The sequence below is a fragment of the Cervus elaphus genome, chromosome 15, assembly GCF_910594005.1.
Source record: "Cervus elaphus chromosome 15, mCerEla1.1, whole genome shotgun sequence".
Taxonomy (NCBI): domain Eukaryota; kingdom Metazoa; phylum Chordata; class Mammalia; order Artiodactyla; family Cervidae; genus Cervus; species Cervus elaphus.
In genome coordinates this window covers 67403174-67427654 of record NC_057829.1, presented here as the reverse complement: position 1 = coordinate 67427654, position 24481 = coordinate 67403174, and the positions used below count along the sequence as shown (strand labels likewise).

General features: G+C 46.9%; 1 protein-coding gene across 3 annotated transcripts in view; it reads left to right on the top strand.

Moving 5' to 3' along the window:
- Window positions 1–24481, top strand: part of SH3PXD2A (SH3 and PX domains 2A) — a 243640-nt gene that overhangs the window by 41764 nt on the left and 177395 nt on the right. For all 3 annotated transcript variants that reach the window (XM_043924906.1, XM_043924907.1, XM_043924908.1), the window contains exon 2: window positions 16600–16680. In XM_043924906.1, the coding sequence (XP_043780841.1) occupies window positions 16600–16680 (81 nt within the window). The remainder of the gene's footprint in view (window positions 1–16599; window positions 16681–24481) is intronic.

The following is a 24481-nucleotide window of genomic DNA, read 5'->3' as shown; positions in this document are numbered from 1 at the left end:
GCCTCTCTCCTCTGATTCCCCTCTCAATGTGGCCTCCACAGCAGATTAGCTATTAGTGCTGCTCTTTCTCTTGGTCCAGGAGCTCCTGGGGCCAGGGCAATATTTTATTTGCCTTTGGGTTGCCGGTGTCAAATGAGCTCAGCATGCAGGAAACTTTATAGGACTGATTTGAATTTTGTCAGAGAGAAATCGATCACTTGCCCAATGTCCTTAGATATTATAGGAAAACAAGGGAAGTCAGGATAAAACACTTGCTTTCAAGAAGTCTGTGACCCAGTTGAGAACAGAATTGGGAATGAATTCAGGAAATGACCACATATGAAATTAGCAATCTGGGTCTCCGAAGCTGAAGTGGGTGCTATAGCTACAGGTGCCCTTACGGGTTTTGGAAAAGGTGGAGAAGACTATGGGCAGAGGGTCTAAGAGGGCTGGAGGAGGGCAAGGGCTGGGTGGGATCAGATGAAAGAAGGCTGAGCCAAACTCCAGAGTTAGGAGTGTGAGCAGAGAACATGTTTCTAGAGAAGGTGAGCAGATTCACCTATTTCTGCAATTACCCTCTGTGGGTGCTTCCAATATCAGAGCAACATTAGTGGATTTTAAGTGCAGTTTCCCTGTCCTGGAAGCCAAACAGGAGCTGATGGTGTTTCCAGTTTTGCTGCTTGACTGGGAAACTTTTACTGCAGGCCAGGCTCTGCCAGGGCCAGCGAACTCTCCAGGCAGAGAGTGGGATGTCTCCGGCTTTGGTTCTTTCTAGTCATCACTGGAAGGGAACCTGGTCTCTTCTTCTTCAGCCTGGGAAACCATGTGCATTTTAAACCAGTCTTCCTCATTAATCAGTCAGGCACACCTACTGTGTGCCAGTGTTGGTGATCTGTACCACGGGGGTCACAGTTTCCTCCAAGACTAATGGTCATGACATGACCCATAACTGCTTGCTGTGTTCCCTGGGGCAGAGGAAGCCCCAGGGCTGAGGCGGTCCAAGAAGGCTTCTAGGAGGTGGTGGGTCTTGATTGAACTTTGGGGAAATTAGACAAACTGAAAGGATGGAGAGATGGCAAGTTTTCTGGCAAGAACTCCTTAACAGAGACTGACATAATTTCCTTTCTAATATTTTAAAAACTGCTTAGTTGTAATCTATTTCTGTCTGTATAGATTTGTCTATTCTGGGAATTTCATAGAAATGGAATCATACGTGTGGTCTTTTGTGTCTAGCTTCTTTCACTTAGCATAATGTTGTCAAGGTTCATCCATGTTGTAGCAGGTATCAGTACTTTATTCCTTTTTATTACTTAATAGTTTTTCATTGTATGGCTATAATACATCATTTTATTTATTCATTCATTAGTTGCTGGACATTTGGGTTGTTTTCACTTTGGGGCTATTATGTAATATATATAATATTTTGTAATACAGTGCTGCTATGACCATTCACATAGAAGTTTTGGTGTGGACATGAGTTTTCATTTCTCTTGGGTAGATACTTTGGAATACAATTGCTGGGTTTATATGGTAATTCTGTGTTTAACCATTTCAGGAACTGCCAGACCATTTTCCAAAGCAGCTGCACTATTTTACAACCATTTATTCCCATCAACACTGTATGGAGGTTTTAATTTCTGTACATCCTTTTGTTGTTGTTCAGTCACTAAGTCATGTCCAGCTCTTTGTGACCCCATGGAGTGCAGCATGCCAGACTCCTCTGTCCTCCACTGTCTCCCAGAGTTTGCTCAAATTCATATCCACTGAGTCATTGATGCTATCTAACCATCTCATCCTCTGCCACCCCCTTCTCCTTTTGCCTTCCATCTTTCCCCAGCATCCAGGTCTTTTCCAGTGAATTGGCTTTTCAGATCAGGTGGCTGAAGTATTGGAGCTTCAGCTTCAGCAACAGTCTTTGCAATGAATATTCAGGGTTGATTTCCTTTAGGATTGACTGCTTTGATCTCCTTTCTATCCAGGGGACTCTCAAGAGTCTTCTCCAGCACTGCAATTTGAAAACATCAATTCTTTGGTGCTCAGCCTTCTTTATGGTCCAGCTCTCACATCTGTAGATGACTACGGAAAAAACCATAGTTTTGACTGTGATTTGTCAACAATTTTTGCCTACACTTATTATTATCTGTCTGTTTGATTATAGCCATCCTACTGGGTGTGAAATGATACTTCATTATAGTTTTGATTTGCATTCCCCTAATGGCTAGATGGAAGGACTTCCCTGGTGGTTCAGTAGGAAAGAATCCGCCTGCCAAACAGGAGACATGAGTTCAATCCCTGGGTCAGGAAGATCCCCTGGAGAAGGAAATGGCAACCCACTGCAGTATTATTGCCTGGAAAATCCCATGGATGGAGGAGCCTGATGGGCTCCAGGGCACAGAGTTGAAAAATAGTCAGACATGACTTAGGGACTAAACAGCAGCAGCAGCAGATGGCTAAGTAATGTCGAGCATCTCTTTCTGTATTTACTAGTCATTTGTTTATCTTCTTTGGAGAAAAGTCTATTCAGATCCTTTGCCCATTTTTAAGTTGTGTTGTCTTTTTGTTATTGAGTTGAAAGAGTTCTTTATATATTCTAGATATACATGGATTGCAAATATTTTCTTCCATTCTTTAGACTATCTTTTCACTTTCTTGCTGGTGTCCTTTGAAGGACAAGTTTTTAATCTTGGTGAAATCCAATTTATCTATTGCTTTCTTTCTTTTTTTTGATTATTGTATTTTTGGTGTTGTATCTTAGAAACCATTGTCTAGTCCAAGGTCTTGAAGATTTGCACCCATGTTTTCTTCTAAGACTTTTGTACAGTTTTATCACTTGCACTGAGGTATTTGATCCATTTTGGGTTAATTTTTGTATATGATGTGAGGTAGGGTTCCCTTCTAATTTTGGGTGGAATCAGACTGAGATCCTACCCACCTCCTCAGCTGGTAAGTAGTGCTTTTCTCTTTGCATCTAGATCTCACCTCAAATATTTTCTCCTGAAAGAAGCCTTCCCTGACCATCAGTCGGACTTAGCCACCTCTCCTGAAGTCAGTTTTGGTCACTGTACTCCATTTTATTGGACCATCAGAAATGGTCGTATTTGTGTCTGAAGCCCCACAAGGAGAGACTATCTGACTCACTTCTGGTATGGCCAGTACCTTGTGCAGAGTCTGACACTCAGCTGGTACTCAGGATGATTTTTTGCAAGTGGAAGACTTTTTGCTAAAGGAGTTGTATTCCCAGTGGATTTTGCTAAAACTTTCTTAGTGTTTCTGGCCTCCTGGAGTTGGAAGTTGGAGGGCTGAATGGAAAGGGGTTTCCCAGCAACATCACAGACAGGTGGTCACTCATCTCTGCCTTGATGGTCCCTTACTTCACAAGACGGCCCATTCCATCCTTGGGCAGCTCTAGATGGCAAGTTCTTCCCAACATTGGGCAAGACCCGCTTTTCTATGGTTTGCATTCACTGTCCACCACCTTCCTTTGGGTATAATTGAAGTTGACCCGCTCATACTGATACTCCTTTAAATATTTGAAACCAGCTGTTGTGTGTCTCTTAAATGCCTTCTCTGGGCTCAGCACCTCTAATTCTTTCAGCTGTTCCTCCTGGAGCCGAAAAGGGCTGGAGTCTGACCCCTGAGTCACTGATACAGGCCCCATGGAGGTGGGGACAGCCATGGGCTGCTGAAGAAGCAAAGGCCCAGCCACAGCTCAGAACAAACAAACCCCTGTCCCCTTGTTTTCTTCTCCCCACTTGAGTTGGTGTATTCCAAAACTGGAGGCAGAGCTTTGAGAAAAAGCACTAAATACAAACTCCCTAACTGGATCTCTTGAAGACAGAACTGACTCTTTACTAGTACTCGTTACCTATAATACTGCTTGCTATTTGAAGAGTGTTTTTTTTCAGCTAGTCTGGTGGTCTGTTTGGTGTTGGTCCAGGTCCACCTTGAGTGTGTTAGCTACGAGTTGGCACTTGCCATGGGCACTTGCCATCTACCTCTACAAGAATTAAGTCACATGCTGCTGCAGCTGCTGACCTTCAGAACCCCTTGAAAGGAGTCCAAGGTGGAGATTGGGGGAGAGGGTGCAGAACTGCCCGAACAGGTCTTTAGATTGTTAGATGTTTTCGGGAGCTGAGTTTATGAGTCCAGTTCTCCTATCTCCTCATATCTAGAAAAGCACTAAAATCCTTCAGGGTGACAACTATTTCTCGTGACTAGCAGAAAGCTTCATGAGACTAGCAGAAACCTTCTGGAAAAATATGTGCTTGATTGCATGTATTCTCCCTTCACTAGAGTCACTTATATACAGTCCTTCCCCTACTTCTTTGGAGCAGTTTTTCAGAGCTGTCTGAGGTGCTGTCTCCCAGGCTGCAGTCCTCATTTTACCCCAAATAAAACTAAACTGGCAACTCTAATGTTGTGCTTTTCTTTTTTTAGTCAACAAGTGGTTCTCAACCTGTAACAACTTGTAGACTTACCTGGGAGCTCTGAAAACTACCAATGTCCACCCCACCTTCCGGGATTCTAATTTAGATGGTATGGGTAGCGCTGGCAGACAATGTTTTTAAAGCACTCCAGGTGATGGTATATGTAGACAGGGTTGCAGCCTGGCTTCAAAAGCTCCGCGTTGAACTTGAAATCCCCTTCAGCTCCCCGAGAATGAGCACATACTGGATGTTGGCAGAATATCTAGGAGCTGGCACTAGTCAGAGTACAGGCTAAGAGAACACAATTGTTTTGTAAAGATAGAAATCTCATTTTAAATTTGAAAGCCAAACATAGTCCAATAAAATAATATAGAAATGTATAAAGTGAAATTATTCTATTATTCTTAACCCAAATAACCATGATCATCAATTTGTGGCATTTTTCCAGATTTTTTAAATGTACACACACATATACATATGCACAGATCCCCATACACAACTCTCCCTCCCCCAAAGTAAATCTAATCTTATTGTATTCACACTGTTTTGTAATATTTTTTTCTTTTCTCAATATACTGTGAACATTTTCCCTTGATGACACAAACAGAGCCACCTTATCTTTAAAAGATATATGGCTCATAATTTGAACATTTTTTAAACCAATAGACTGTCAACCTTCCTTATTTTTTGCTGTTTCAAACAAAGCTGCATGAACATCTTTATATATGTAAATACATACATACACACACCTAGATGCACATATACACACACTTGTGTGGACATATTCTTAGAAATAAAATGGCTGCATCAAAGGGAATGCAGGTTTGGGGTAGAGATTGCTAAAATGCTCTCTAAAATGATTGTTCCCATCTATCCCATGCAACAGAATTCCTAATGACAGCAGTTCGCCTTGTATCAGAAGTTGAGCTTTGCTGAGCACAGCAGAGAGGAAGGTGTGCGTGTGTCAGATGGCGGGGAGGAAATGGTGGGGTCACTTCCCCTTCAGGCTGTGTGTGGAGGAATCTTCTGGCCTCTGGCCTTGCCTGGCTGCTGTGTTTCCCAGGAAGAGGAAACCCAGCTGTGTGTGTTAACCTCTGCTTGCTCCCCAGGGTGTGACGGGGGAGCGGGGCACGTTCACAGGATGTGTGTGTCCAGATCAGCAGGCCCGGATCAGCCGTTGATTTCGGAGAATATGGGGCTAGAATCCTCTCTTCCAGCCTGGTCCTAGATTGCTGGGTTGCGTCCAAGCCTCTTGGAAGCCCAGGAGTGTGGTCCTTTCCAGGGTTCGAGCAAGTATCTGGTTGCTTAAGGTTTCCAGGTCTCTAGCTCCTGAATGTCAATATACATCTAGAATTTTTCTCGATTTCCACCATAGAGAGAGCCTCTTCCTCCTAGCCCGGACATCCCGCCACCCTCTCTGGGCTCTTGGTCATTACCCAAGACACCTATGCTCACCTATTCTGGGCCTCTCCAACAGAGGACCCGCTGGCCCAAGGTGGTCAGATGCGTCTGTTCTGATAAGCTGGCTTGGGACCAGAGGAAGGTGGCAGGGCTGGAGGGAGGGAGGTGCAGAGGTCCAGTCACATGCCCTCAGGTACCCTGGAGAGCAAGCAGTGGGGGGCGACACCCAGAGCCCTAGAAGCTGCAGTGCCTTCCTTTCTTGACCCAGGAAAGGTCATTGGTGCCTCCAGAAACTTCTAGGGAAGAGGCAGAAACTCGAAGAGCACAGAAGACTGTGCTAGACTCTTTGATGGGGAAGATGGGGAGGAGAGGTCATGTGTGGCCAGCAGCTACAGCGACCACAGCACCGTGGTTGTTGCTTCCCTTGTGTTCTCATTAAGCTTCAAGGTGGGGCAGGTTATCACGCCCATTTTACAGATGGGGAGTGGAGGCTCAGAGACAGAAACAACTTCTCCAGTAGCCAGATTGGATTGAGTCTGAACCATGAAAAATAGAGTGCTGGTCCCCACGCTGGTCTCACTACCCCGCTGCCACGTGGGTGGCCTCAGTACTGACCGATGGGTCACCTATAGGTAAAGCAGCCGATTGAAGAGCAAATCGTCATGGCAGGGGCTCCGCCTGGCTCAAGGCAGTCTGGTGTAGTTATCAAAAAGGACGAAGTGGTCAAGCTGCAGGGTCGACACCGCATTTAAACCTGAGCTTCATCACGCACCCGTGGAACTTCAGGTAGATCCATTATTTCTCGAGGTCTCTTCATTTGTTAACTGGAGATGATAACAACACTTTCCCCCACAGAATCAATGTCAGGATTAAATGAGATCATCAATATAAAGTGCTTAGCAAAGCCTGGAATGCAGTTAAGTGATCAATACAGGGGCATGGCTATCATTTTTATTCCTACTGAAACCACAAGCTCCTGCATTGACGAGAAAGGTTTGTTAAAAAAAAAAAAAACAACCAAAAAACTGGCTCATCCTGCTGTCCTAGCTCTGGTGACTGCAAGGACAGAGCTTCGGCAGCTGAACCTTTTTAAAGGTCTGTGTAAATTTTGTCAATCCTGGTAACTTCTATTTTGCACACTCATTTCCCCTCCAGGAAATATGAAAAAAAGAAGAAAAAATGCCTCCAACCCCGAGGGGCCTGCCACAGCCCATCCATCCTTTCAGTGGGGTGCTCCCAAGGATGGCCATTGTTCTCCCGGCCCTGGGCAGCAGAGCTATTTTTACTCTTCTACTTTCCCAGGCCGGCCTTGTTATTAGTAGTGTGGAGAGAGAGAGAGAGAGAGTGTGTGTGTGTGTGTGTGTGTGTTCGTGTGTTCCCCTGCCCCTGTCCGTCTGTGTCCCTGATTCTTACTTCCTGCTCCCCTCCTACTCCTGTTCCTGGTGTCATGATTCAAGTCTCAGGGCAAATGGAAAGAAGTCAGTTGACCCCTCCCTCTTCCTGAATATCCAGATAGCTAAGGTTCACTTGGGCACTCACCATGTACCAGCCCCCACCTTGTGTCATCACATTTAATGGGACGCTCCCATTATAAACCACACTTTGCAGCTGATGAGACCCTCTCACTCAGAGAGGCTAAGACACATGCTCAAGTCCACACAGCAGTGAAGTGTGGAAGCTGAAATTCAAATCCACCAAATGCCTTCAAAGCCACCTTTCTCCTCTGCAATGCCATTGCTGCCTTTGGTGCTTTCTGAGCCTCATTTGTTGGTACTCCATCGCTCCAGCTGGTTTCCCTGCTTGATTGGTCAGTGTGAGTCTGGCTGCTACAGCTGAGCTGGAGGGCCTGGAGGTTGGGGTCTCTGCCTCATCTGTCATGTGGCACAAAATCCAGCAGCAGGCACTAATGTCACTCAACATCAGCTGGTCGCTTTGTTCCTTCACTTACTTAGGGGACATTAAGTGAGCACCTCTTAGGTATAAATTGTCTTGCTGGGCATTGAAAGAGCTGCCTTGAAGGAGCTTCTGTTCTAATGGGGAGATATGGGGTAGATCAAACATCCTCAGACAGCCCCAGAGTGACATAACCACAGTTCTTCCCATCTTGCAGTGGAACGAATGGAGGCACCAACCCATAGAAGCTTCCTCCAAACCCTCTTGCCTACACACTGCCCTCCAAGTTAATAATCAAGGCCCGGGACTCACGCAAATGATGACACGTGCTGAGAGCGATGGATCCACACTAGACATTCTTAAAGGTGTTTGATACAGTTTAGGAGTCTGCTGACTACCCCCTCCTTCACATCCCTTTAAAAAGCCCTCTTTCCCAAATGCAAGTCAAAACCACAATGAGGTGTCACTTCACAGCTGTCAGAATGGCTGTTATCAGAAAGACAACAAATCCTGAATGTTGGCCAGGGTGTGGAGAAACGGGAACCGTCAGGAACTGTTGGTGGGAATGTAAATTGGTACAGATACTGGAAAACAGTGTGGAGTTTCCGCAAAAAATTAAAAATAGAACTGCCATATGATCCAGCAGTTCCACTTCTGGGTGTTTATCTAAAGAAAATGAAAACACTGATTAGAAAAGATATATGCACCTTTATGTTCATTGCAGCATTACATGTGATAGCCAAGACAGGGAAGCAACCCAAGTGCCTATCAACAGATGAATAGATAAAGAAGGTGTGAGATATGTATATGTATGAAAGAGAAAGTGGTAGTCTCTCAGTTGTGTCCGACTCTCTGCGACGCCATGGACTGAGCTCGCCAGGCTCCTCTCTCTGTTCATGGAATTTTCCAGACAAGAATACTGGAGTGGTTAGCCATTCCCTTCTCCAGGGGATCTTCTTGACCCAGGGATCAAACCCGGGTCTCCCACATTGTGGGCAGATTCTTTACCATCTGGGCCACCAGGGTAGCCCATATATATGTATGTGTGTATATATATGTATATATATTCCATATGTATATATAATGGAATATTACTCAGCCATACAGAGAATAAAATTTTACCATTTGCAGCAGCATGTTATGCTAAGTGAAGTAAGTCAGATGGAGAAAGACAAATACTACATGATTTCACTTATATGTGGAATCTAACAAACAGAAATTAACAAACAACAGAAACAAGAGTCATAGATACAGAAAACAAACAAGTGGATGCCAGAGGAGAAGGGACAAGGGGAGGGGAAAATAGATGAGAGAGATTAAGAAGTACAAACTTTCAGCTAAGAAATAAATGAGTCACAGATATGAAATTACAGTGCAGTAAATATTGTCGATAATTATATAGTACCTTTGTATGGTGACAGATAGTAACTAGACCTACTGTGGTGATGATTTTGAAATGTGTAGTAATATCAAATCACTATATTATGCACCAGGAACTAACATAGTGTTATAGGTCAATTTACTTCAAAAACAAACTTGTAGCAAAAGAGATCAGATTTCTGGTTACCAGAGAAGGGTGGGTGGAGTGGGAATTTGACAAAGGATGAAAATTCCCAGTTGTTGGATAAGTAAGTACTAGGGATATGACGTACAACCTGAGAAATGTAATTAACACTGCTGTATATCACATGTGAAAGTTGTTAAGAGAGTAAATCCTAAGAGTTCTCATCACAAAAAAATTTTCTATTTCTATTTCTTTGCTATATCCATATTAAAAGCTGGATGTTCATGAAGCTTCTTATGGCAGTCATTTCATGATGGATGTAAGTCAAATCATTACGCCGTACACCTTAAATGTATACAGTGTTGTATGTCAAGTATATCCCAATGAAACTGGGAGAGGAAAAGCTCTTTTCCCAGAGGAGAGCCTTTTGGCACGGGTTTATAGCGTGTGCATGGCAGCTATGTTTTGGAGGGGTGGGTGGATCCTGGTTCTGGGAGGAGCCTTCTGTGGGCCACACTCCTTGTCTCTCGCAAGCCTTTCTGGGGTTCACTTCTGCTGTGTTTGTTGTGATTGCTCCATAAAGTGGTCCAGAGGGAGTCTGGTAGGGTGGTCTGAGGCCTGAAAGGCTCCACGATCTGGTCATGAACCCATACAGAACCTCTGTGTGTGTGTGCACGCGCGTGCTCTAGAGGGGAGGTTGCCCCCAAGTCCAGGCTTGTAAGTGCTGCTTGTTGCTCAAATCTGCAGTGTCGTCTACCCTCCCCACCCCATGAATAATCACCCACCCCAGAGGAGATGTCAGAATTTTAGAGGACTACACCCTGAGGGTGCTCAGAAACTTTGGCCAGGTGGCCACAGGCCATTGAACTTGATTTTGCTGGCAGGGTTTTGAGTTGGCAAAGCTTTTGTACCGAGTTGTATGTATTTATATTCTGCCCCTTGGCCACTGAGAATTTGCTTCTGGAGGTAGGGTAGTCCCCAAGTGTTGCCACTAGCGACCTCTTTGGTGCTTTAAGCCCAGTAGATTTTCAGTCATTAGCAAGCCAGTCGTATCTCAGGGTGCCCAGCAGACTGCCAGGCCTGGGGTACCTCGGGGGAGTACCCCAGTTGCTGCCCATGGGGAGACTGGGAGGACATAGTCACACACGTGAAATGGACAGGGTGACGGCATGTGTCCAGTGCTGGGTCATCCTGAGTCAACAAGTAGTAAACAAAGGCAGATCTAGTTGTGAAAACCAGACTGTGAGCACCGCAAGAGAGGCCCACAGACTTGCTAGGCTGGTGGGCCCAGGGCAGATGATGAAATTTGGGAGGCTTTCAAATTGGGTGCAGCCAACTGTTATCAAGATGGGTCCTTGACACTGAAGTCTCCTCCACTTATTAGTGGGGGTCAGTGGGCCCCAGCCAGAAGGAGAAGGGGCATTAGCCCAGCATTGGTGGAGCCCTTGCCTTGGGAGCAGCAGCCCTGGGGTCCTCTGCCCTGCTGGGTGAGCTGGATCTTGGGGATCAGCCCGGTCTAATTTGAGACTCCCCTGCCCATCATAGGACTTAGTACATGGGGCCCTTTGAATAGAAGGTTAGATCCAATTGGTACCTTAGGTGGGCTGACATGATGAACTTCTCCAGCAGGAAGCCAGAGCTGCAATAGCTCCCTAAATGAGAACTCCCCTTTCCTAGCCATTGGAATGTGTTCGTTCAGACCTCTGTGGTCATAGCCTTTAGCAGCCTGTCCCAAACATTAAGCATTCCTTCATCTAGAAGATCTGGGAAAGTGGAGGAACTGGGTCCTAAGGAGATAGTAACCTCAAGGGACCTGGAAAGCAGTGACAGCCTACCCAGGGGACATGGTGCTGTGTCCTGGCTAGAAATGTTTCTGTATGCATTAGAAGGAGGGACTCCTTTCTCTGTGTGCCTGCGTCCCGGAGCCGTGGTGCACAGTTTGGGGTGCAGAGTATAGGCTAACTTTTGGCCCCTACTTGTCCTGGACAGTCTTTGAACAGTAAACAACTTATACAACTATATGTGACAGCCCTCGTCTTGGCCAACTATTCCCACCCTGTGTTGGTATGAGCAGGTGAAGGAAGGTTGTCATTGGGTTTCCACTTGGTCGAGGGCCAGGGGCAGCTGGCAGGGGCTCAGGGAAAATAAGACCTCCTCAGTAAACTGAGCCACCGTGCCCAGGTAGAGGATTTCCCCACGCTTCCTAACTTCTTGCCTCTAACTGTGCTTTTCATCAGCAAAGGGAGCAGTAGGTACTTACTGGCACTTTCTAATTAAGCGTGGGCAGGTCCCAGGCCTTCTAGGAATGATTAGGCCATAGCTTTGGGTCATTAATTGGTCACAGTCCAGGTCTGAGCATGGCCCTCCCTCCACGGGAACTGGGCTGGGCTTCAGTCTCAGTTCTCTGGAGCTGAGCTGCTGGTCTGATTTGCATCAAGGCTGTTTCCTTGTTGAAAGGAGCAGGACTTGGAAGTCTTGGAAGCCACAGACATTTCTGGGCCTAATGAGCTGAGCAGATGGAAAGCGACCCAAGATGGTCTAGGAGTGGGTAGGCTGGTGGAACAGAGGCATCGTGGAGTTTCTGTAGTTGTGTCTGTGGGGGAGGGTGAGCGTGGCAGGTGAACTTGAGACTCTAGGGCTTCCTCTCTGGGGGAGGCTAGACGCAATCCCTAGATGCTTGCCATCTGCCTGAAATGACCAGAGACGGGGGAATAGAATCCATGGGTTTTTTAATCCAGAAGGAAGGGAAACTCCACCCGGGAAACATGACTCCAAGTAAAGTGCGTGCAGGCGGAATGTTTAATTGCAAACCTTTCTTGAGACCCAGCTGTTGGGTAACCCTATCTTGGTCACTCCTGCAGCCAGAGGAGGGTTTACCTGGGCCCCTGACGCAGACCCGGTGAACAGACCTGGCTTTCTCCAGTGACCTCTGCCCTGTCCCCTCCCCTCCACCTGCTCCTTCTTTGCGGTTCATCCCTAGGGTTTCCCACACAGCCAGCTCAGGCAGGCTTGAGAAACTCTGATGTGGGGGTGGGCCGGAGGAGCAGGGCTGAAATTGTGATGATCTGGGTGCGCGTTCTGGGCTGATGACCTAGGATGATCGAGGTTTGGAAGCAAGCAGACCAGTGAACAACAAGGGAAAGGGGCCTGGAGGGTATCCGTGGATCCTCTGGACTTACCTCCAGGGAGGCCTCTGACCCTTTCCTTATTAGCTCAGGGTTTACACTGTTTGTCCAGGAGGGTGGGCTGGGCATGGGGGTGGGCGGCTCTGGCAAGTCCCAGAGGTGTGGGAGAACCTGGAATGGGGGCTTATTTCCCCACTCCCACATCTAAGTCACCAGGTGGTGTTCAGTCACTCAGTGTCCGACTCTTTGTGACCCCTTAAACTGCAGCACGCCAGGCTTCCCTGTCCTTCACCATCTCCCAGAGCTTGCTCAAACTCATGTCTATTGAGTCAGTGATGCCATCCACCCATCTCATCGTCTGTCACCCCCTTTTCCTCCTGCCCTCAATCTTTCCCAGAGTCAGGGTCTTTTCCAGTGAGTCAGCTTTTCGCATCAGGTGGCTGAAATATTGGAGCTTCAGCTTTAGCATCAGTCCTTCCAATGAATATGTAGGGTTGATTTCCTTTAGGTTCGACTGGTTTGATCTCTTTGCTGTCCAAGGGACAGTCACCAGAGAGCCAGATTTTCTTGTGGGTTCAGGTCAAGTCTTAGATAGCGACAACGCCCTGTGACTCTTTAACTGTTTTGAATAATAAAGGAGGAAGGGCAGGTGTTTCTGGTCCTGTGCTGATCAGTCCTAGATTAGGAATTGGGAAGCCTGGTCGCCTGTCCTAGCTCTGCCACTAACAGGGCGAGCACACTTGAAAGCAGCATAGTGGGTCAGGCCGGTAGCTTTGTAGACTGTGTGTGTAGAAGAAGAGGAAGAGCCTGAGGGTCCTTGAGGCTGGGCTGAGGTCTCACAGCCACGATAAGAAAGGACCTAAGAGTGGCTGACTCCAGAGTCTGTGCCTCTTCCCTGGCGAATCGCCATCCTAGGGCCTAGGTTCCTCCTTTGCAAAAGGAGGGGCCTCCCAGCTGCCAGAGCCAGCGAGCCTGTGATTAATTCTCCCTGGGAGGTGACGGGAAGCCCCTAATTACTAGAGAGGATGGAGCAGGGGTCATGCTAAGCCCAGTTAAGCCCTTCCTCTGGGTCCCCGCTTGGTTGGCCAGGGAGAAAGACTGCTGTCTAATGGCCTGCGAGTGAGGGCAGGCTCTCTCCAAGAGGGCCCACTCACTTGGGACCTCCTTCTGGCGTGTCTGTGGGAAGGGGAGATGTGGGTGGAAGGGAGTTGTAGCCAGCAGGATTTGGGGTTCAAGGAGCTGGAAGTCAACAGGGGGGATGGAATGGGCTATAACCCCCCAGAAAAACCCCAGAGCATCCTGCCACAGTCGGTGGAGCCAGTTGTGTGTGAGAGTTTCCTCTGTGTCCGTCTGGTTTTGTAGCATTCTTCACTGTTGACTTCTGTCTGGGCCATGTTCTGTCTCTTCTTGGTCTCAGGCTCTCAGAATTAGTCTGCCTCCCCCATGTTCCTCAAGGGTTGTACAGACTTCTCAGATCACCCAAAACTTTATTTAAAAAGATGCCATTCAGTCCTGATCATGAAGTTTGATTAAATATCCCTGCTGCTGAATTTACATATTCCCTGGTGGCTCAGACAGTAAAGCGTCTGTCTACAGTGCGGGAGACCCGAGTTCGATCCCTGGGTTGGGAAGATCCCCTGGATCAACCCACTCCAGGACTGTTGCCTGGAAAATTCCATGGACAGAGGAGCCTGGTGGGCTGCAGTCCATGGGGTCACTACGAGTCAGACACGACTGAGCGACTTCACTTTCACTTTCTTTTCTTTCAGATAGTCCTTTGTAGTTAAGAGCATAGGGATTAAACTCAGCTGGACTTGGGTTTAATCATTTGCTCTGTATTTTCCTAGCTGTGTGACCTTGGGCAAGTTATTTGGCTTCTCTGAACCGCAGCTTCCTCTTGTGCAAAATGGGGATGGCAGTGGTAGCTACCTCATTGAGCTGAAGATTAAATGAGCTAATGCATATGGTGCTTTACACTGTGCTGGCACATAGTAGCCATTACCTTAATGGTTTCTACAGTTTATTGTATGGGATATATGTTTATATATGATATAAAGTAAAGCATATCCCTGGATGTTTATTTATGTCAGTAGTTTATTTTGGGCTTGTGAGGACAGGGACAGCCTTTTCACTTAATGTTCTTTCTTGTTGGGATCACATAAGACATGTCATAAATACTCCATTTCAGGGTGGCAACACTCAGCTGTATTTGCTTTGCTTTATAGCTGTCTCCTTGGGTGCATTTCAGAGCAAACACTCCGCACTGCACGAGGCTAACTCTGTGACTTAGAGATTGGAGTGGAGAAGGGACTAGATTCAAGGCTTGTTTCCTTGGCTGTTAACTGAGCAGCCAAACATACAGCCTCACACTCCTGTGTGCAAAACCCTTGTTGTGGACTCAGTGTTCATGCCTCCCCTAATCCCTCCTGCTAAGTCCACATGTTAAAGTCCAGATCCCCGGTATGATGGTATCCAAGGTGGAGCCTTTGGGAATTAATTAGGTCCAGACGCGGTCATGAAGGTAGAGCCCCCCCCCCCCAAAAAAAAAAAAAAAGGTAGAGCCCAATGATGAGTTTAGTGTCCTTTTAAGAAGAGAAGGAAACTAAAGCTCTTGTCTCCACCATGTGAAGGTATGACAAGGTGACCAGGAAGCAGGTTCCACCAGGAACCTTTATCTGGGGTTTCCAGCTTCTATGACTGTAGGAAATAAACACTGTTGTCTAAGCCACCCAGTCTGTGGAGTTATGTTACAGTGGCCCAGGCAGATCAGACAGCCCTGCTCCAGGCAGTGAAGCCTGCCACTCTGATGCCAAGGTGTCCGCACGCGCCTCCTCTTCCCTCCATTCCTTCCTTTTCACGACCCTGGCTTCTCTGGCCACTTTGTTCCCCTCTCTGGTGGATTCCCCCTCATACCTCCTGAGTCAGAATTGCCAGGCAGAGGCCTGGGAATAGGGATTTTTACTGAGCTCCCCCAGGTGACTCGGATGGACAGGGCATCCTGGCGAGGGGACTGGTGCAGGGACCTAGAGCCGCCCGGTCTCCTCTGAAGGCGGAAGGAGCAAACGTCTTAACCCTGGGTCGGAGACCTCACAGCAGGCACCGGGGGAAGTTCAGCAGAGTAGCTCTGAGGTTGTGTGGGGGACCCTCCCTCTAACCGAGGCCTCGCCCAGGAAGGCATGTCTTTGGTGTGGGTTCAGGTGAGAGGAACAGAAATGGGAGAACAGTAGACCAGACAGTGTGGGTCTTCTCCAGTCAGCAGTCCTGCCCACCTCCTGGGCCAGGCAGCCTTCCACACTGGCCTGAGGCAGTCAGTAGTCCGGAGCCTGACTGAGCACTGGGAACTGGGGTGACACTGGGAACGGGGTCCTGAAATGCCTTCATTTCAGAAAAGTCTACAGATCTTCCGCACGCTAACTTCCCTCCTGCGCATCTATGTCTCAGCCAGAAGGCCAGTTTGGTCATTCAAATGGGGCAGAGTGTTTTCTAGGCACTGACTCTGTGCCGGGCGCAGAGCTAAGACTCAGGGACACCGGGATGAATCACACATCTCTGAAATGCTCACAGCCTCCTGAAGCAGGTTTAGAGTAGGTTCCAAGGATCAACTGAGGCAGAATCAGCTGGAGTGGTTTGTTTAAAACATAGACGCCCAGTTTCAACAAACATACCACTCTGGTGAGGGGTGTTGATACTGGGAGAGGTTGTGCAAGCGTGGAGGTGGGGATAGAAGGGAACCCTCTGTACCTTCTGCTCAGTTTTCCTGTGAACCTAAAACTGCTCTATAAAAATTGTTTAGCAAAAGAAAATGTAGATGCCTGAGCCTCCAAAACCCAGGTCTACTTATGTAGAACTGTAGAGGGTGGGGTTCTGACATCTGTGATTTTGGAAGGCCCTTTGCAGAATCTCATTCACCGTAAAGTTTGAGAACCGGTGGAAATTAGCTACTTAGATTTTTTTTAAACAAGCCCAAATTTATGTTCATTGTATAAAGTACATATAAACAAGAAGATGGAAATTAAAACCACTTGTAACCCTACCCACCTAATATAATCATCCTTAGCATTTCATTGAATATCCTTTTAGGGGTGTGTGTGTGTTTAGACATATGTGTAGCATCCATGTATACCTGACACTATGCTAAAGCCCTGGGGACAAAGATGAGAGAAAGAATGGTCTTGGTATGAAATACCCACAGTCATAGAAAATGATGATTGGTGCAGCTTGAGGCCCTGCCTTAGATACCCACTCACCTTCTCTTACCTGTCCCCCACAGGTATACATTATCAATGTGACCTGGTCTGACTCCACGTCCCAGACCATCTACCGGAGGTACAGCAAGTTCTTTGACCTGCAGGTGAGTGAGTCTGAGCTCAGAAGGGGCCTGGTTCCACATGAAGTGGCCTGAGCTTCTGGTGAGCTGGCCTGTCTCATTCCTCACTCATCCAGAGACCCCCTTCCAACAATCTCAGGGTCAGAGTTTAGGTAGAACAGAGGGATGGAGGAGGGAACCTCGGCAGTCAAGCTGGGCTAAGCTCAGTCTTGGATGTTGCAGACAGACAGTTGGGGCTATGTTGACTTCTTAACATGACTGTTCACAGTCATGCTCTGTCACCCTCCTGCATTTGGAGGCTGGGAAGAGAGGCAAGAGGATGGCCGTGGGTGCTGTGTGCCTGAGCAGACGTGTCTATAAACATACAGAGTGAGACGCAAGCCACCACGTCATTGTAGACAAAGAAAAGCAAACACACGGAAAAGACTGAAACAGAAAATCAGCGATGTCTTGAACTACAGACACAAACTGGGCACACCACTGCGTCTGTCTAACTGAATAAGGCTCTGCGTGGGGGATGGTAGCATGGATCCCTCAGCTCCACTGTAGACACCTCCCTTGATGTCAGTTAATTTGGCTAGGCTTCCTTAGGTCACAAGCAATAGTTTTGTGCTCATACTGGCTTAGATGAAAAGGAGACTTGGTTGGAAGCTTATGCAGTCAATCAGATGGTGGAAGGGAGAGTGCAACAATGGCTCCAAGAACGCCTGAAACCAGGCTGCGCTCCCTCTGTCTTGTCTTGGCTTCTCTCTGGGCACTGTCCTCAGTAGTTTGGCAGTCAGTAGCTCCCAAATTTCCTACCTTGTGGTTTCCAACAGCAGAGACTGCCTCTCTCCCACTTCTAAATTGAAAACTCCCAGGCAAGACTCTGATTGGCCTGACTTGGGTCAGGTGCCCTCTCTGTACCAATCATTACGGCCGAGGCTGGAGGGGCATGAACACAACATGGCCACTAGGGGGCCCACCCCTGTTTATCAGAAGCTGAGAGCTTCCAGACTCTTCCTTAGGGCCATGAGCCTGGTTTAGGCCTATTAAAAGCACAAAGAAGGGACATCCACTGCTGGCCCTCACAACCAAGCTCCACTTCTTCCTCTGGTGGTGAGTCATCTTGGAGATGCCAGGCTTGCGTGTTTACCTCCAAGTACTTGATTTTATCCCATTGTCCTTATGGCTCTGCCTATGAGATGAGCCAGAGGTGAGCCAGCTTCCTGCATTACAAATCCTCTCTTAATCTAACAATATGGGATTGAGAGCCACTCCTTACCCTCCTCACTTCCTCCTCTTCCCTCATCAATTCCTGTCCAGTCTCCTTGTGTCCTTCTGGTGTAAACTGTTGGAATTTGCTGATACCCCCTCAATGGGAATAGTGTGCTGGACAGGAAATGATCACTTAGTTGGAGAGAGGGAACCCTGAAAGGACTCATTGATGAGCCAGAAGGGGTCTGAGAGCAAGCGGAAACTCTCAAATCAGAACTTTTCTTCCCCCCTTTTCTGTTCTATTCCCCCACCCCCTCCCTAGTTACAGAATCTCACAAGAAAGGAATGCTGCTCCCCCCACTTCTCCCTTGCCTGGAGGGCTTATTTCCTGTGTGTCGAGAGGGGACACATGGCATGAAGCCGCTTGTGCGATGCGCTGGCCCTAGTCATGAGCATGGCCAGGCCTGTCCACATGGGTCATTGCCACCCTGTAGATGCAGTTTGGAAAGGGTGGTTCTTCAGAATTCAACCTTTCAACCAAGTATCTTTGGAAATGTTTTTTCAGAACTTGACATAAGGACATACAGTGGCATTCATTTTAGAAAGCCTTTCTCATTTATCAAAATCTCTGATTTTAATATGGCAGCTCCTATAAGAGGAAGAATAAACGGCATTGCTAATTCCATCTTTGGTCACTGGTGGCTCTCAGATCTCAGTTCTGAGCTGAGGCACTGGGGACGCACTTCCTGGGGCCAGTTGCTGGCTCTGTCACTCTAACTCCGGACAGCTTCCTTAACTTCTCCACTTTCTCATCTGTAGAATGAAGATTCAAATGGTACCCACCCAGTAGGGTTGTTGTGAGGATTAAATGAGTGAACCCATGGTTTTCCTGACACATGGTTGTCTAGTACATTACTCGGTGTTAATGGTGACAAGAATGCTGGGCTGCCTGGTTGAAGGGTGTGGGGGTTTAGTACCTCCTGTCATGGTATTGCTTTCTTGTTTCCCTCCCTTGGCTTCACTCTGCTGAGGAGCTGTGCAGTGCCCAGTCCTCCGTCAGAGTGTTCAGAGCCCCACAGGCTCTCTCTGGAGCTTGCCACTCAGGATGGAGTGAGTTGGGAGTGGGGGTGTGGCCCACAGGGACCTGCTCTCAGAATCCTTCTGCTCCTCCCCTTGTGGGCTGAGCTCCACGTTGGAACCCTGGAAGTCCCGGGCTGACTAAGCCAGCCTGGGGAAAGCTGCTTAACTGGCTTTACTACCTCATGGTTCTGAGTTTTCTGGGGACCATATACTTTATATCCCAAATATTACAGGAGATATACTAAAAAGTTATTCATTGTTTACCTGAGATTCATATTTTATCCTTTGTCCTGTATTTTCACTTGCTAAATCTGGCAGCCTTAGGCTAGTGAGGGTGGAAGTATAAAGATGAGGAAGCCAAGGCTGGAGTGAATTGGCCTTTGATAAGGCTTCCACCACGTGTGCACTTTTGCAGAACAGAAATGGCCCAGGCTGAGGGACACTCAGTTGAGAAGAACAAGGTCCTGTCTTCCTAGAGGTCTGTATCAGATGGGGGAAATAGGCTTTTAAGCAATTAAGTTCGCTATAGATGAAATGAATACTAGGTTGAGGTACAAGTAACATGCTGAGGGATGGAGAGGAAGGAAAGAATATTCTTCTTGGGAGGGGGCAGCTAAGAAGATGCACATATGGTTTTGATTGGTGACAGAAGCCAAGAGTGATAGAGCCACCCACCCCCACTCCAGTTTGAGGGGATTTGGTTGCTTTTTGAGATTTATAATTATTGGGGTAAATGTGTCCCTCACTTATGTCATAGTTTGTTCATTTATGTCTGCTTGTCTGCCTCCTCTTTATATGTCCCTCTATCCATCCATCCATCCATCCATCCATCCATCCATCCATCCATCTATCCTCAGTCCATCCAGTCTTAAGTGACTACCTTCTATGTCCCAGGCAGGATGCCAGGCTCTGGGTGGGGATTTACTGGTGAGCAAAAGCAGATCTGGTTACTGCTTTTATGGGAATTACAGCTTAGTGAGGGAAGACAGGTTTCAGTTTAAAATATACATACATATTATTTTATACTATTTTAAATGCTGCAAAGAAAAGCACTATAGACATGTTATAGGGAAACATTATACTCTAAGAGCAGGCTTCCCTGAAGAAGTTAGTTCATCTGACAAATCAGTGAGTTCTTATACTTTATTTTGGGGATCAGAGTTTCTATTGTGCATCCCTTCAGACATGCATGAATGTACATATACAGTTCTGACCAGCTTCTTGGTCATTCACAACCACCTCAAACCTTTCCAAGGGCACTAGAAGAGGACCCCCTACTCTGCCCCACAGCTCCTCCTCTCCCCGTGTCTTCTGCCCTGAGCCTTCAGACTCAGTGGTTCTCCCTCCTTCTCACACAGGAGGCTATGCTCTGAACCCAGCTCCTCCTCCTGCCCACTGGGAAGCACCAGATATGGAGCCTTTAGACCTGTGCTATCCAGTGCAGTGGCCACTAGCCCCATGTGGCTAGTTACACAAGTTAATTTTAAAACTTAAATTTTAAAAATTAAATTAAGTCCATTTGGCTTTATGCCCACCCAGGCATGCTCTGCCACTTCCCAAGGCCTCCCCAGTTTTCCTCTAACATCTTCCAGGGCCCCTGCAGGAGGGAGACTGCATTCCACCATGACTTGCCCCATCCATAGAGCAGTTCAAATTCAACAACTCTTCCAAACACCTCTTCTGGAAACCAGGTCAGTTAGTAGAGAGGGCTTCTAAGGGCATTTCAGATGTCATGCTGGGAACAGAGAGAGGAGAGGCTCTTGGTCTCTAAGTGAAAATTGGTTTCTTCTAAAAATAATTAACCTCTCAGCCCTATCTGACCAGGAAAGGGACCTGTCCCAGGGGGAGCCAGCAGGGACAGTGTCTGATGTGGAGGCCTGTTTGGTTATAAAGAGCTTGGGTTATAGGAGGTGGACGTGGAGGTGGAGTTAAGGGGAGAAGGAGGAGGGAGAAGGGCTGCAGATGCTCTTAAGTTGCCTTCTTTTTGGTGCTGGACCATATTTCCAGCCTCTTAAATTTCCTCGCACAGCTCCTTTACTCTTAAGTGTCTCCCCCAAGGCCTGGCCCCATTGAGGAAGGACCGGAAGGCTCTCTGAAGCTCCGGCTCCACCGAAGGTTGTTTCACAATCTGATTACAAGATGTGGGGATGCAGTAATTGCTCTGCAAACATTGACTCCATAGTGCTGCTGGCCCTTTAGTCTGAACTCCGGCCAGTGAGTGCACAGGGTCAATATTTGATCAGACCAGGGAGAGGCCCTTTAGCCTCCCCAACACTGTTTGGAAGATAGAGTTAAGAAAGCTGTTCAGGCTTGCTCATTTGCTTTAAAGGACTTCACCTATTTTGAAGATCTTTTTCTCTCTTCCTTATTCATCTCTCCACCCACTTACCCACCCAGCGTCACACAGCCCTCCAATAGCCAGGCTAATGATGGGTGAAGAAAACTATAATCCTTGAATCATTAATAACCGACCTTAGGAGGGATGTGTATGTGTGGGAGGACATGTTTTAATGTATGGAGAGTTATAGGATCACAGCATTTTTATAATTAGAATTCTACTTCCAGTCCATCATTTTGCTGGTAAATATGTTCATTTTTCTATTCATTAACTTTATATGAACTTTAGTTTAGTTTGATGTCCAGAGCAGGCCTCAGCTCGGGTCAAACTGGGGTGATCCTGGTGTGTGCAGGGGTCAACCTGAGAGTAGAAGAGATGTCTGGGGGAGGTGTCTTTCTTTCCGGCTCTTTTAATCATCAAAGCAAGCTCTGTGTTGTTTGAGATCATTGACCCTAGACTAAAGCCTAGAGGAGGTAACTTGCCAAGTTCTAAGAACAGTTTTATACCCAGGATTCTAGAGAGTTCCGGCACCTGATGTGGCAGTTCTAGAACCAGCGGTGCGATGAGCTGACAGTCATTGTGATTGCTCACAGGCCCCAGACAGACAAGAACACTGACCTTAACCAAGGTCAGCCCCCGATCCCAGGAAGCCTCCTATTGTTTGCCACAGCAAAAATGGGAACACAGAGGGTGCCTAAGTTAAACTGTCATCTCATACCACTTCTTACAGCAGTCAAAAAAAATGAGATTGTCCTGTGGATGGAGCACTAAGAAATGTTAATGAATGACCCGATGCAAGTTTCAAAAAATTATATGACGGTAGTTATGCAAAAACAAGATATATCTTTTACAAGTATATACACAGAATAAATATATCATTATTCTTAAAAGGTCTGGAAGGATGCGTTCTAAACTGGTAATGGAGTTACCTCTGGAAGAGGTTTGGGGACATGGGTAGGAGGAAGGGCTTGATTAAAGGGGAACCTTAGCTTTATTTGTAATGTTTTACTTTTTTAAAAAAGAAGAATGGGTTCATATATTATTTACAACATTTATATATAATAATTAAAAGGATACCTGTGGGAGGAGGTGGGAAAGGTGGGAGGTCTAAAATAAACTATGTCTCTCCTGGTCGTTACCGTATTTGTGGTGGTTGTTCAGTCCCTCAGTCACGTCTGACTCTTTGCAGACACATGGACAGCAGCACGCCAGGCTTCCCTGCCCTTCACCATCTCCTGGAGCCTGCTCAAACTCATGTCCATTGGGTCAGTGATGCCATCCAACCATCTCGTCCTCTGTCATCCCCTTCTCCTCCCGCCTTTAATCTTTCCCAGTATCAGAGTTTTTTCTAATGGAGTCAGCACTTCACATCAGGTGGCCAAAGTATTGGAGCTTCAGCTTCAGCATCAGTCCTTCCAATAAATATTCAGGATTGATTTCCTTTAGGATGAACCGGTTTGATCTCCTTGCAGTCCAAGGGATCTCAAGAGTCTTCTCCAGCACCGCAGCTCAAAAGCATCAATTCTTTGGCATTCAGCCTTCTTTATGGTCCAACTCTCACATCCGTACATGACTACTAGAAAAACCATAGCATACATTATAGTATAATGGGACAGAAAACACACAGGTTAAAAAAAATAGACATGAAGAACATATCTAACAAGATTAAGACAGTGAAAATGATGATTAAAATCATATTACCTCATATTTCCTGAACCAGCATTCTAGATCATTCCTGTGGAATGAAACTGATTAGACTCCATTACAGCAAACACCAGGGACGTGTCCAAATTATCTTATCAAACTGGAATCCTGTGTTCAAATATTGCATATAGCACATGAACATGTGTGTATTGGGCCAAGAGACACTTGGGTGGTGGTTCTTGTGTCATGATGAACCACACTGATAGCTTCATGGCTGTGGAGTGTGGTGGTTAAGGGTAGGTATTCCAGGGCTAGGGAGGTTGGATTCCAAGACCAATCCTATCACTTACTAGCTGTATATAACCTTCAGTGAGTTATTTAACCTCTTTGTACCTTGGTTTTCTCATCTGTGTAATGGGGATAATAAAAATACCTGCCTCATGGGTAGGATAGTAAGAATGAAATGAGACAATCCGTGTAAAGAAAGCCCTGAGAACAGTGACTGGTGTGAAACCCTTAGACAGAGAAGCTGAGAACTTCATCAGTTAGGTCCTCAGAAACTTAACTCCAAGAAAAAAATAGCTGGACATCCCCACTCTAGCCGGAGTCCAAGGTTTCTTCCTGTGCCCCATTTATACTTTACTTTCACCAAATGAAGTTTATACTTCACTTTCATACACAACTTTCAGTAGTTGTGTCTGCCGCCTCTGTCTGTGAGAGAGGCAGGTGGTGGTGGTAAGGATTTCACAGATTAAACTTTTTCACCTCCAAAGTGTAATTAATTACCAACCCACCTTCCTCTGTTAGGAAAACACAGCTGTTCAGAAAGTAATTATTGATCAACAGTTTCTCCTTGCCCTTGGAAAGAGGCATCTTTCAGATTCCTGATGAGCACAGGGGGATTCGGGGGAGCCCTGTGGGGATTCCAATCGCTCCTGAGAATTCTGTGGCTGGCCTCCCCTCCCCCAGGAGCTGGCTCTGCTTCAGCAGCTCCCTTTCATCTGGCCCCGTGGCCTGAGGGTGAACTCCAGCTTCCTCTCTGTCTCTACTGATTTCCACTTTGGCAGTTCTGCCTCGCATCTCCAGGGAGTGTTAGGCGGGAAGGCCTGGGGAAATGGCATCTCCAGGCCAGCTCAGGATGGAAAGCTTTTGACCACTGAGTTGGAATCCATGGTTGCTTGGCGGATTTATTTATTTATTTATAAACTTGAAGGCGAGTTTATTTTTTTCTGCTCTAAGCAGATGGAATCTGCACAGTTTGTACAATGATGCCTTCTTGTGCAGTTTCCCCAGCTCCATGGGTTTAGGAATGACCTTGTACATGAGGGTTCTCGCAGCTCTGGATAGATGGGGAGAGGTGGCTGCAGGCAGTGTACGTGGGGGAGGGTCTCTGCACATCTGTGCCAGGTGCATGCTGTCAGCCACCCCCACCGCCTGCCCTGGGCAGAGCCTAAGGATGCAAAGAGAAGAGGGGGGCTTGTCTGAAGGTCTGAAGCAGCCCAGAGCTGTGGACTCCTCACCATGTTGCAGCTGCCTTGGGGAAATTAATCTTTTCCTATACAGATG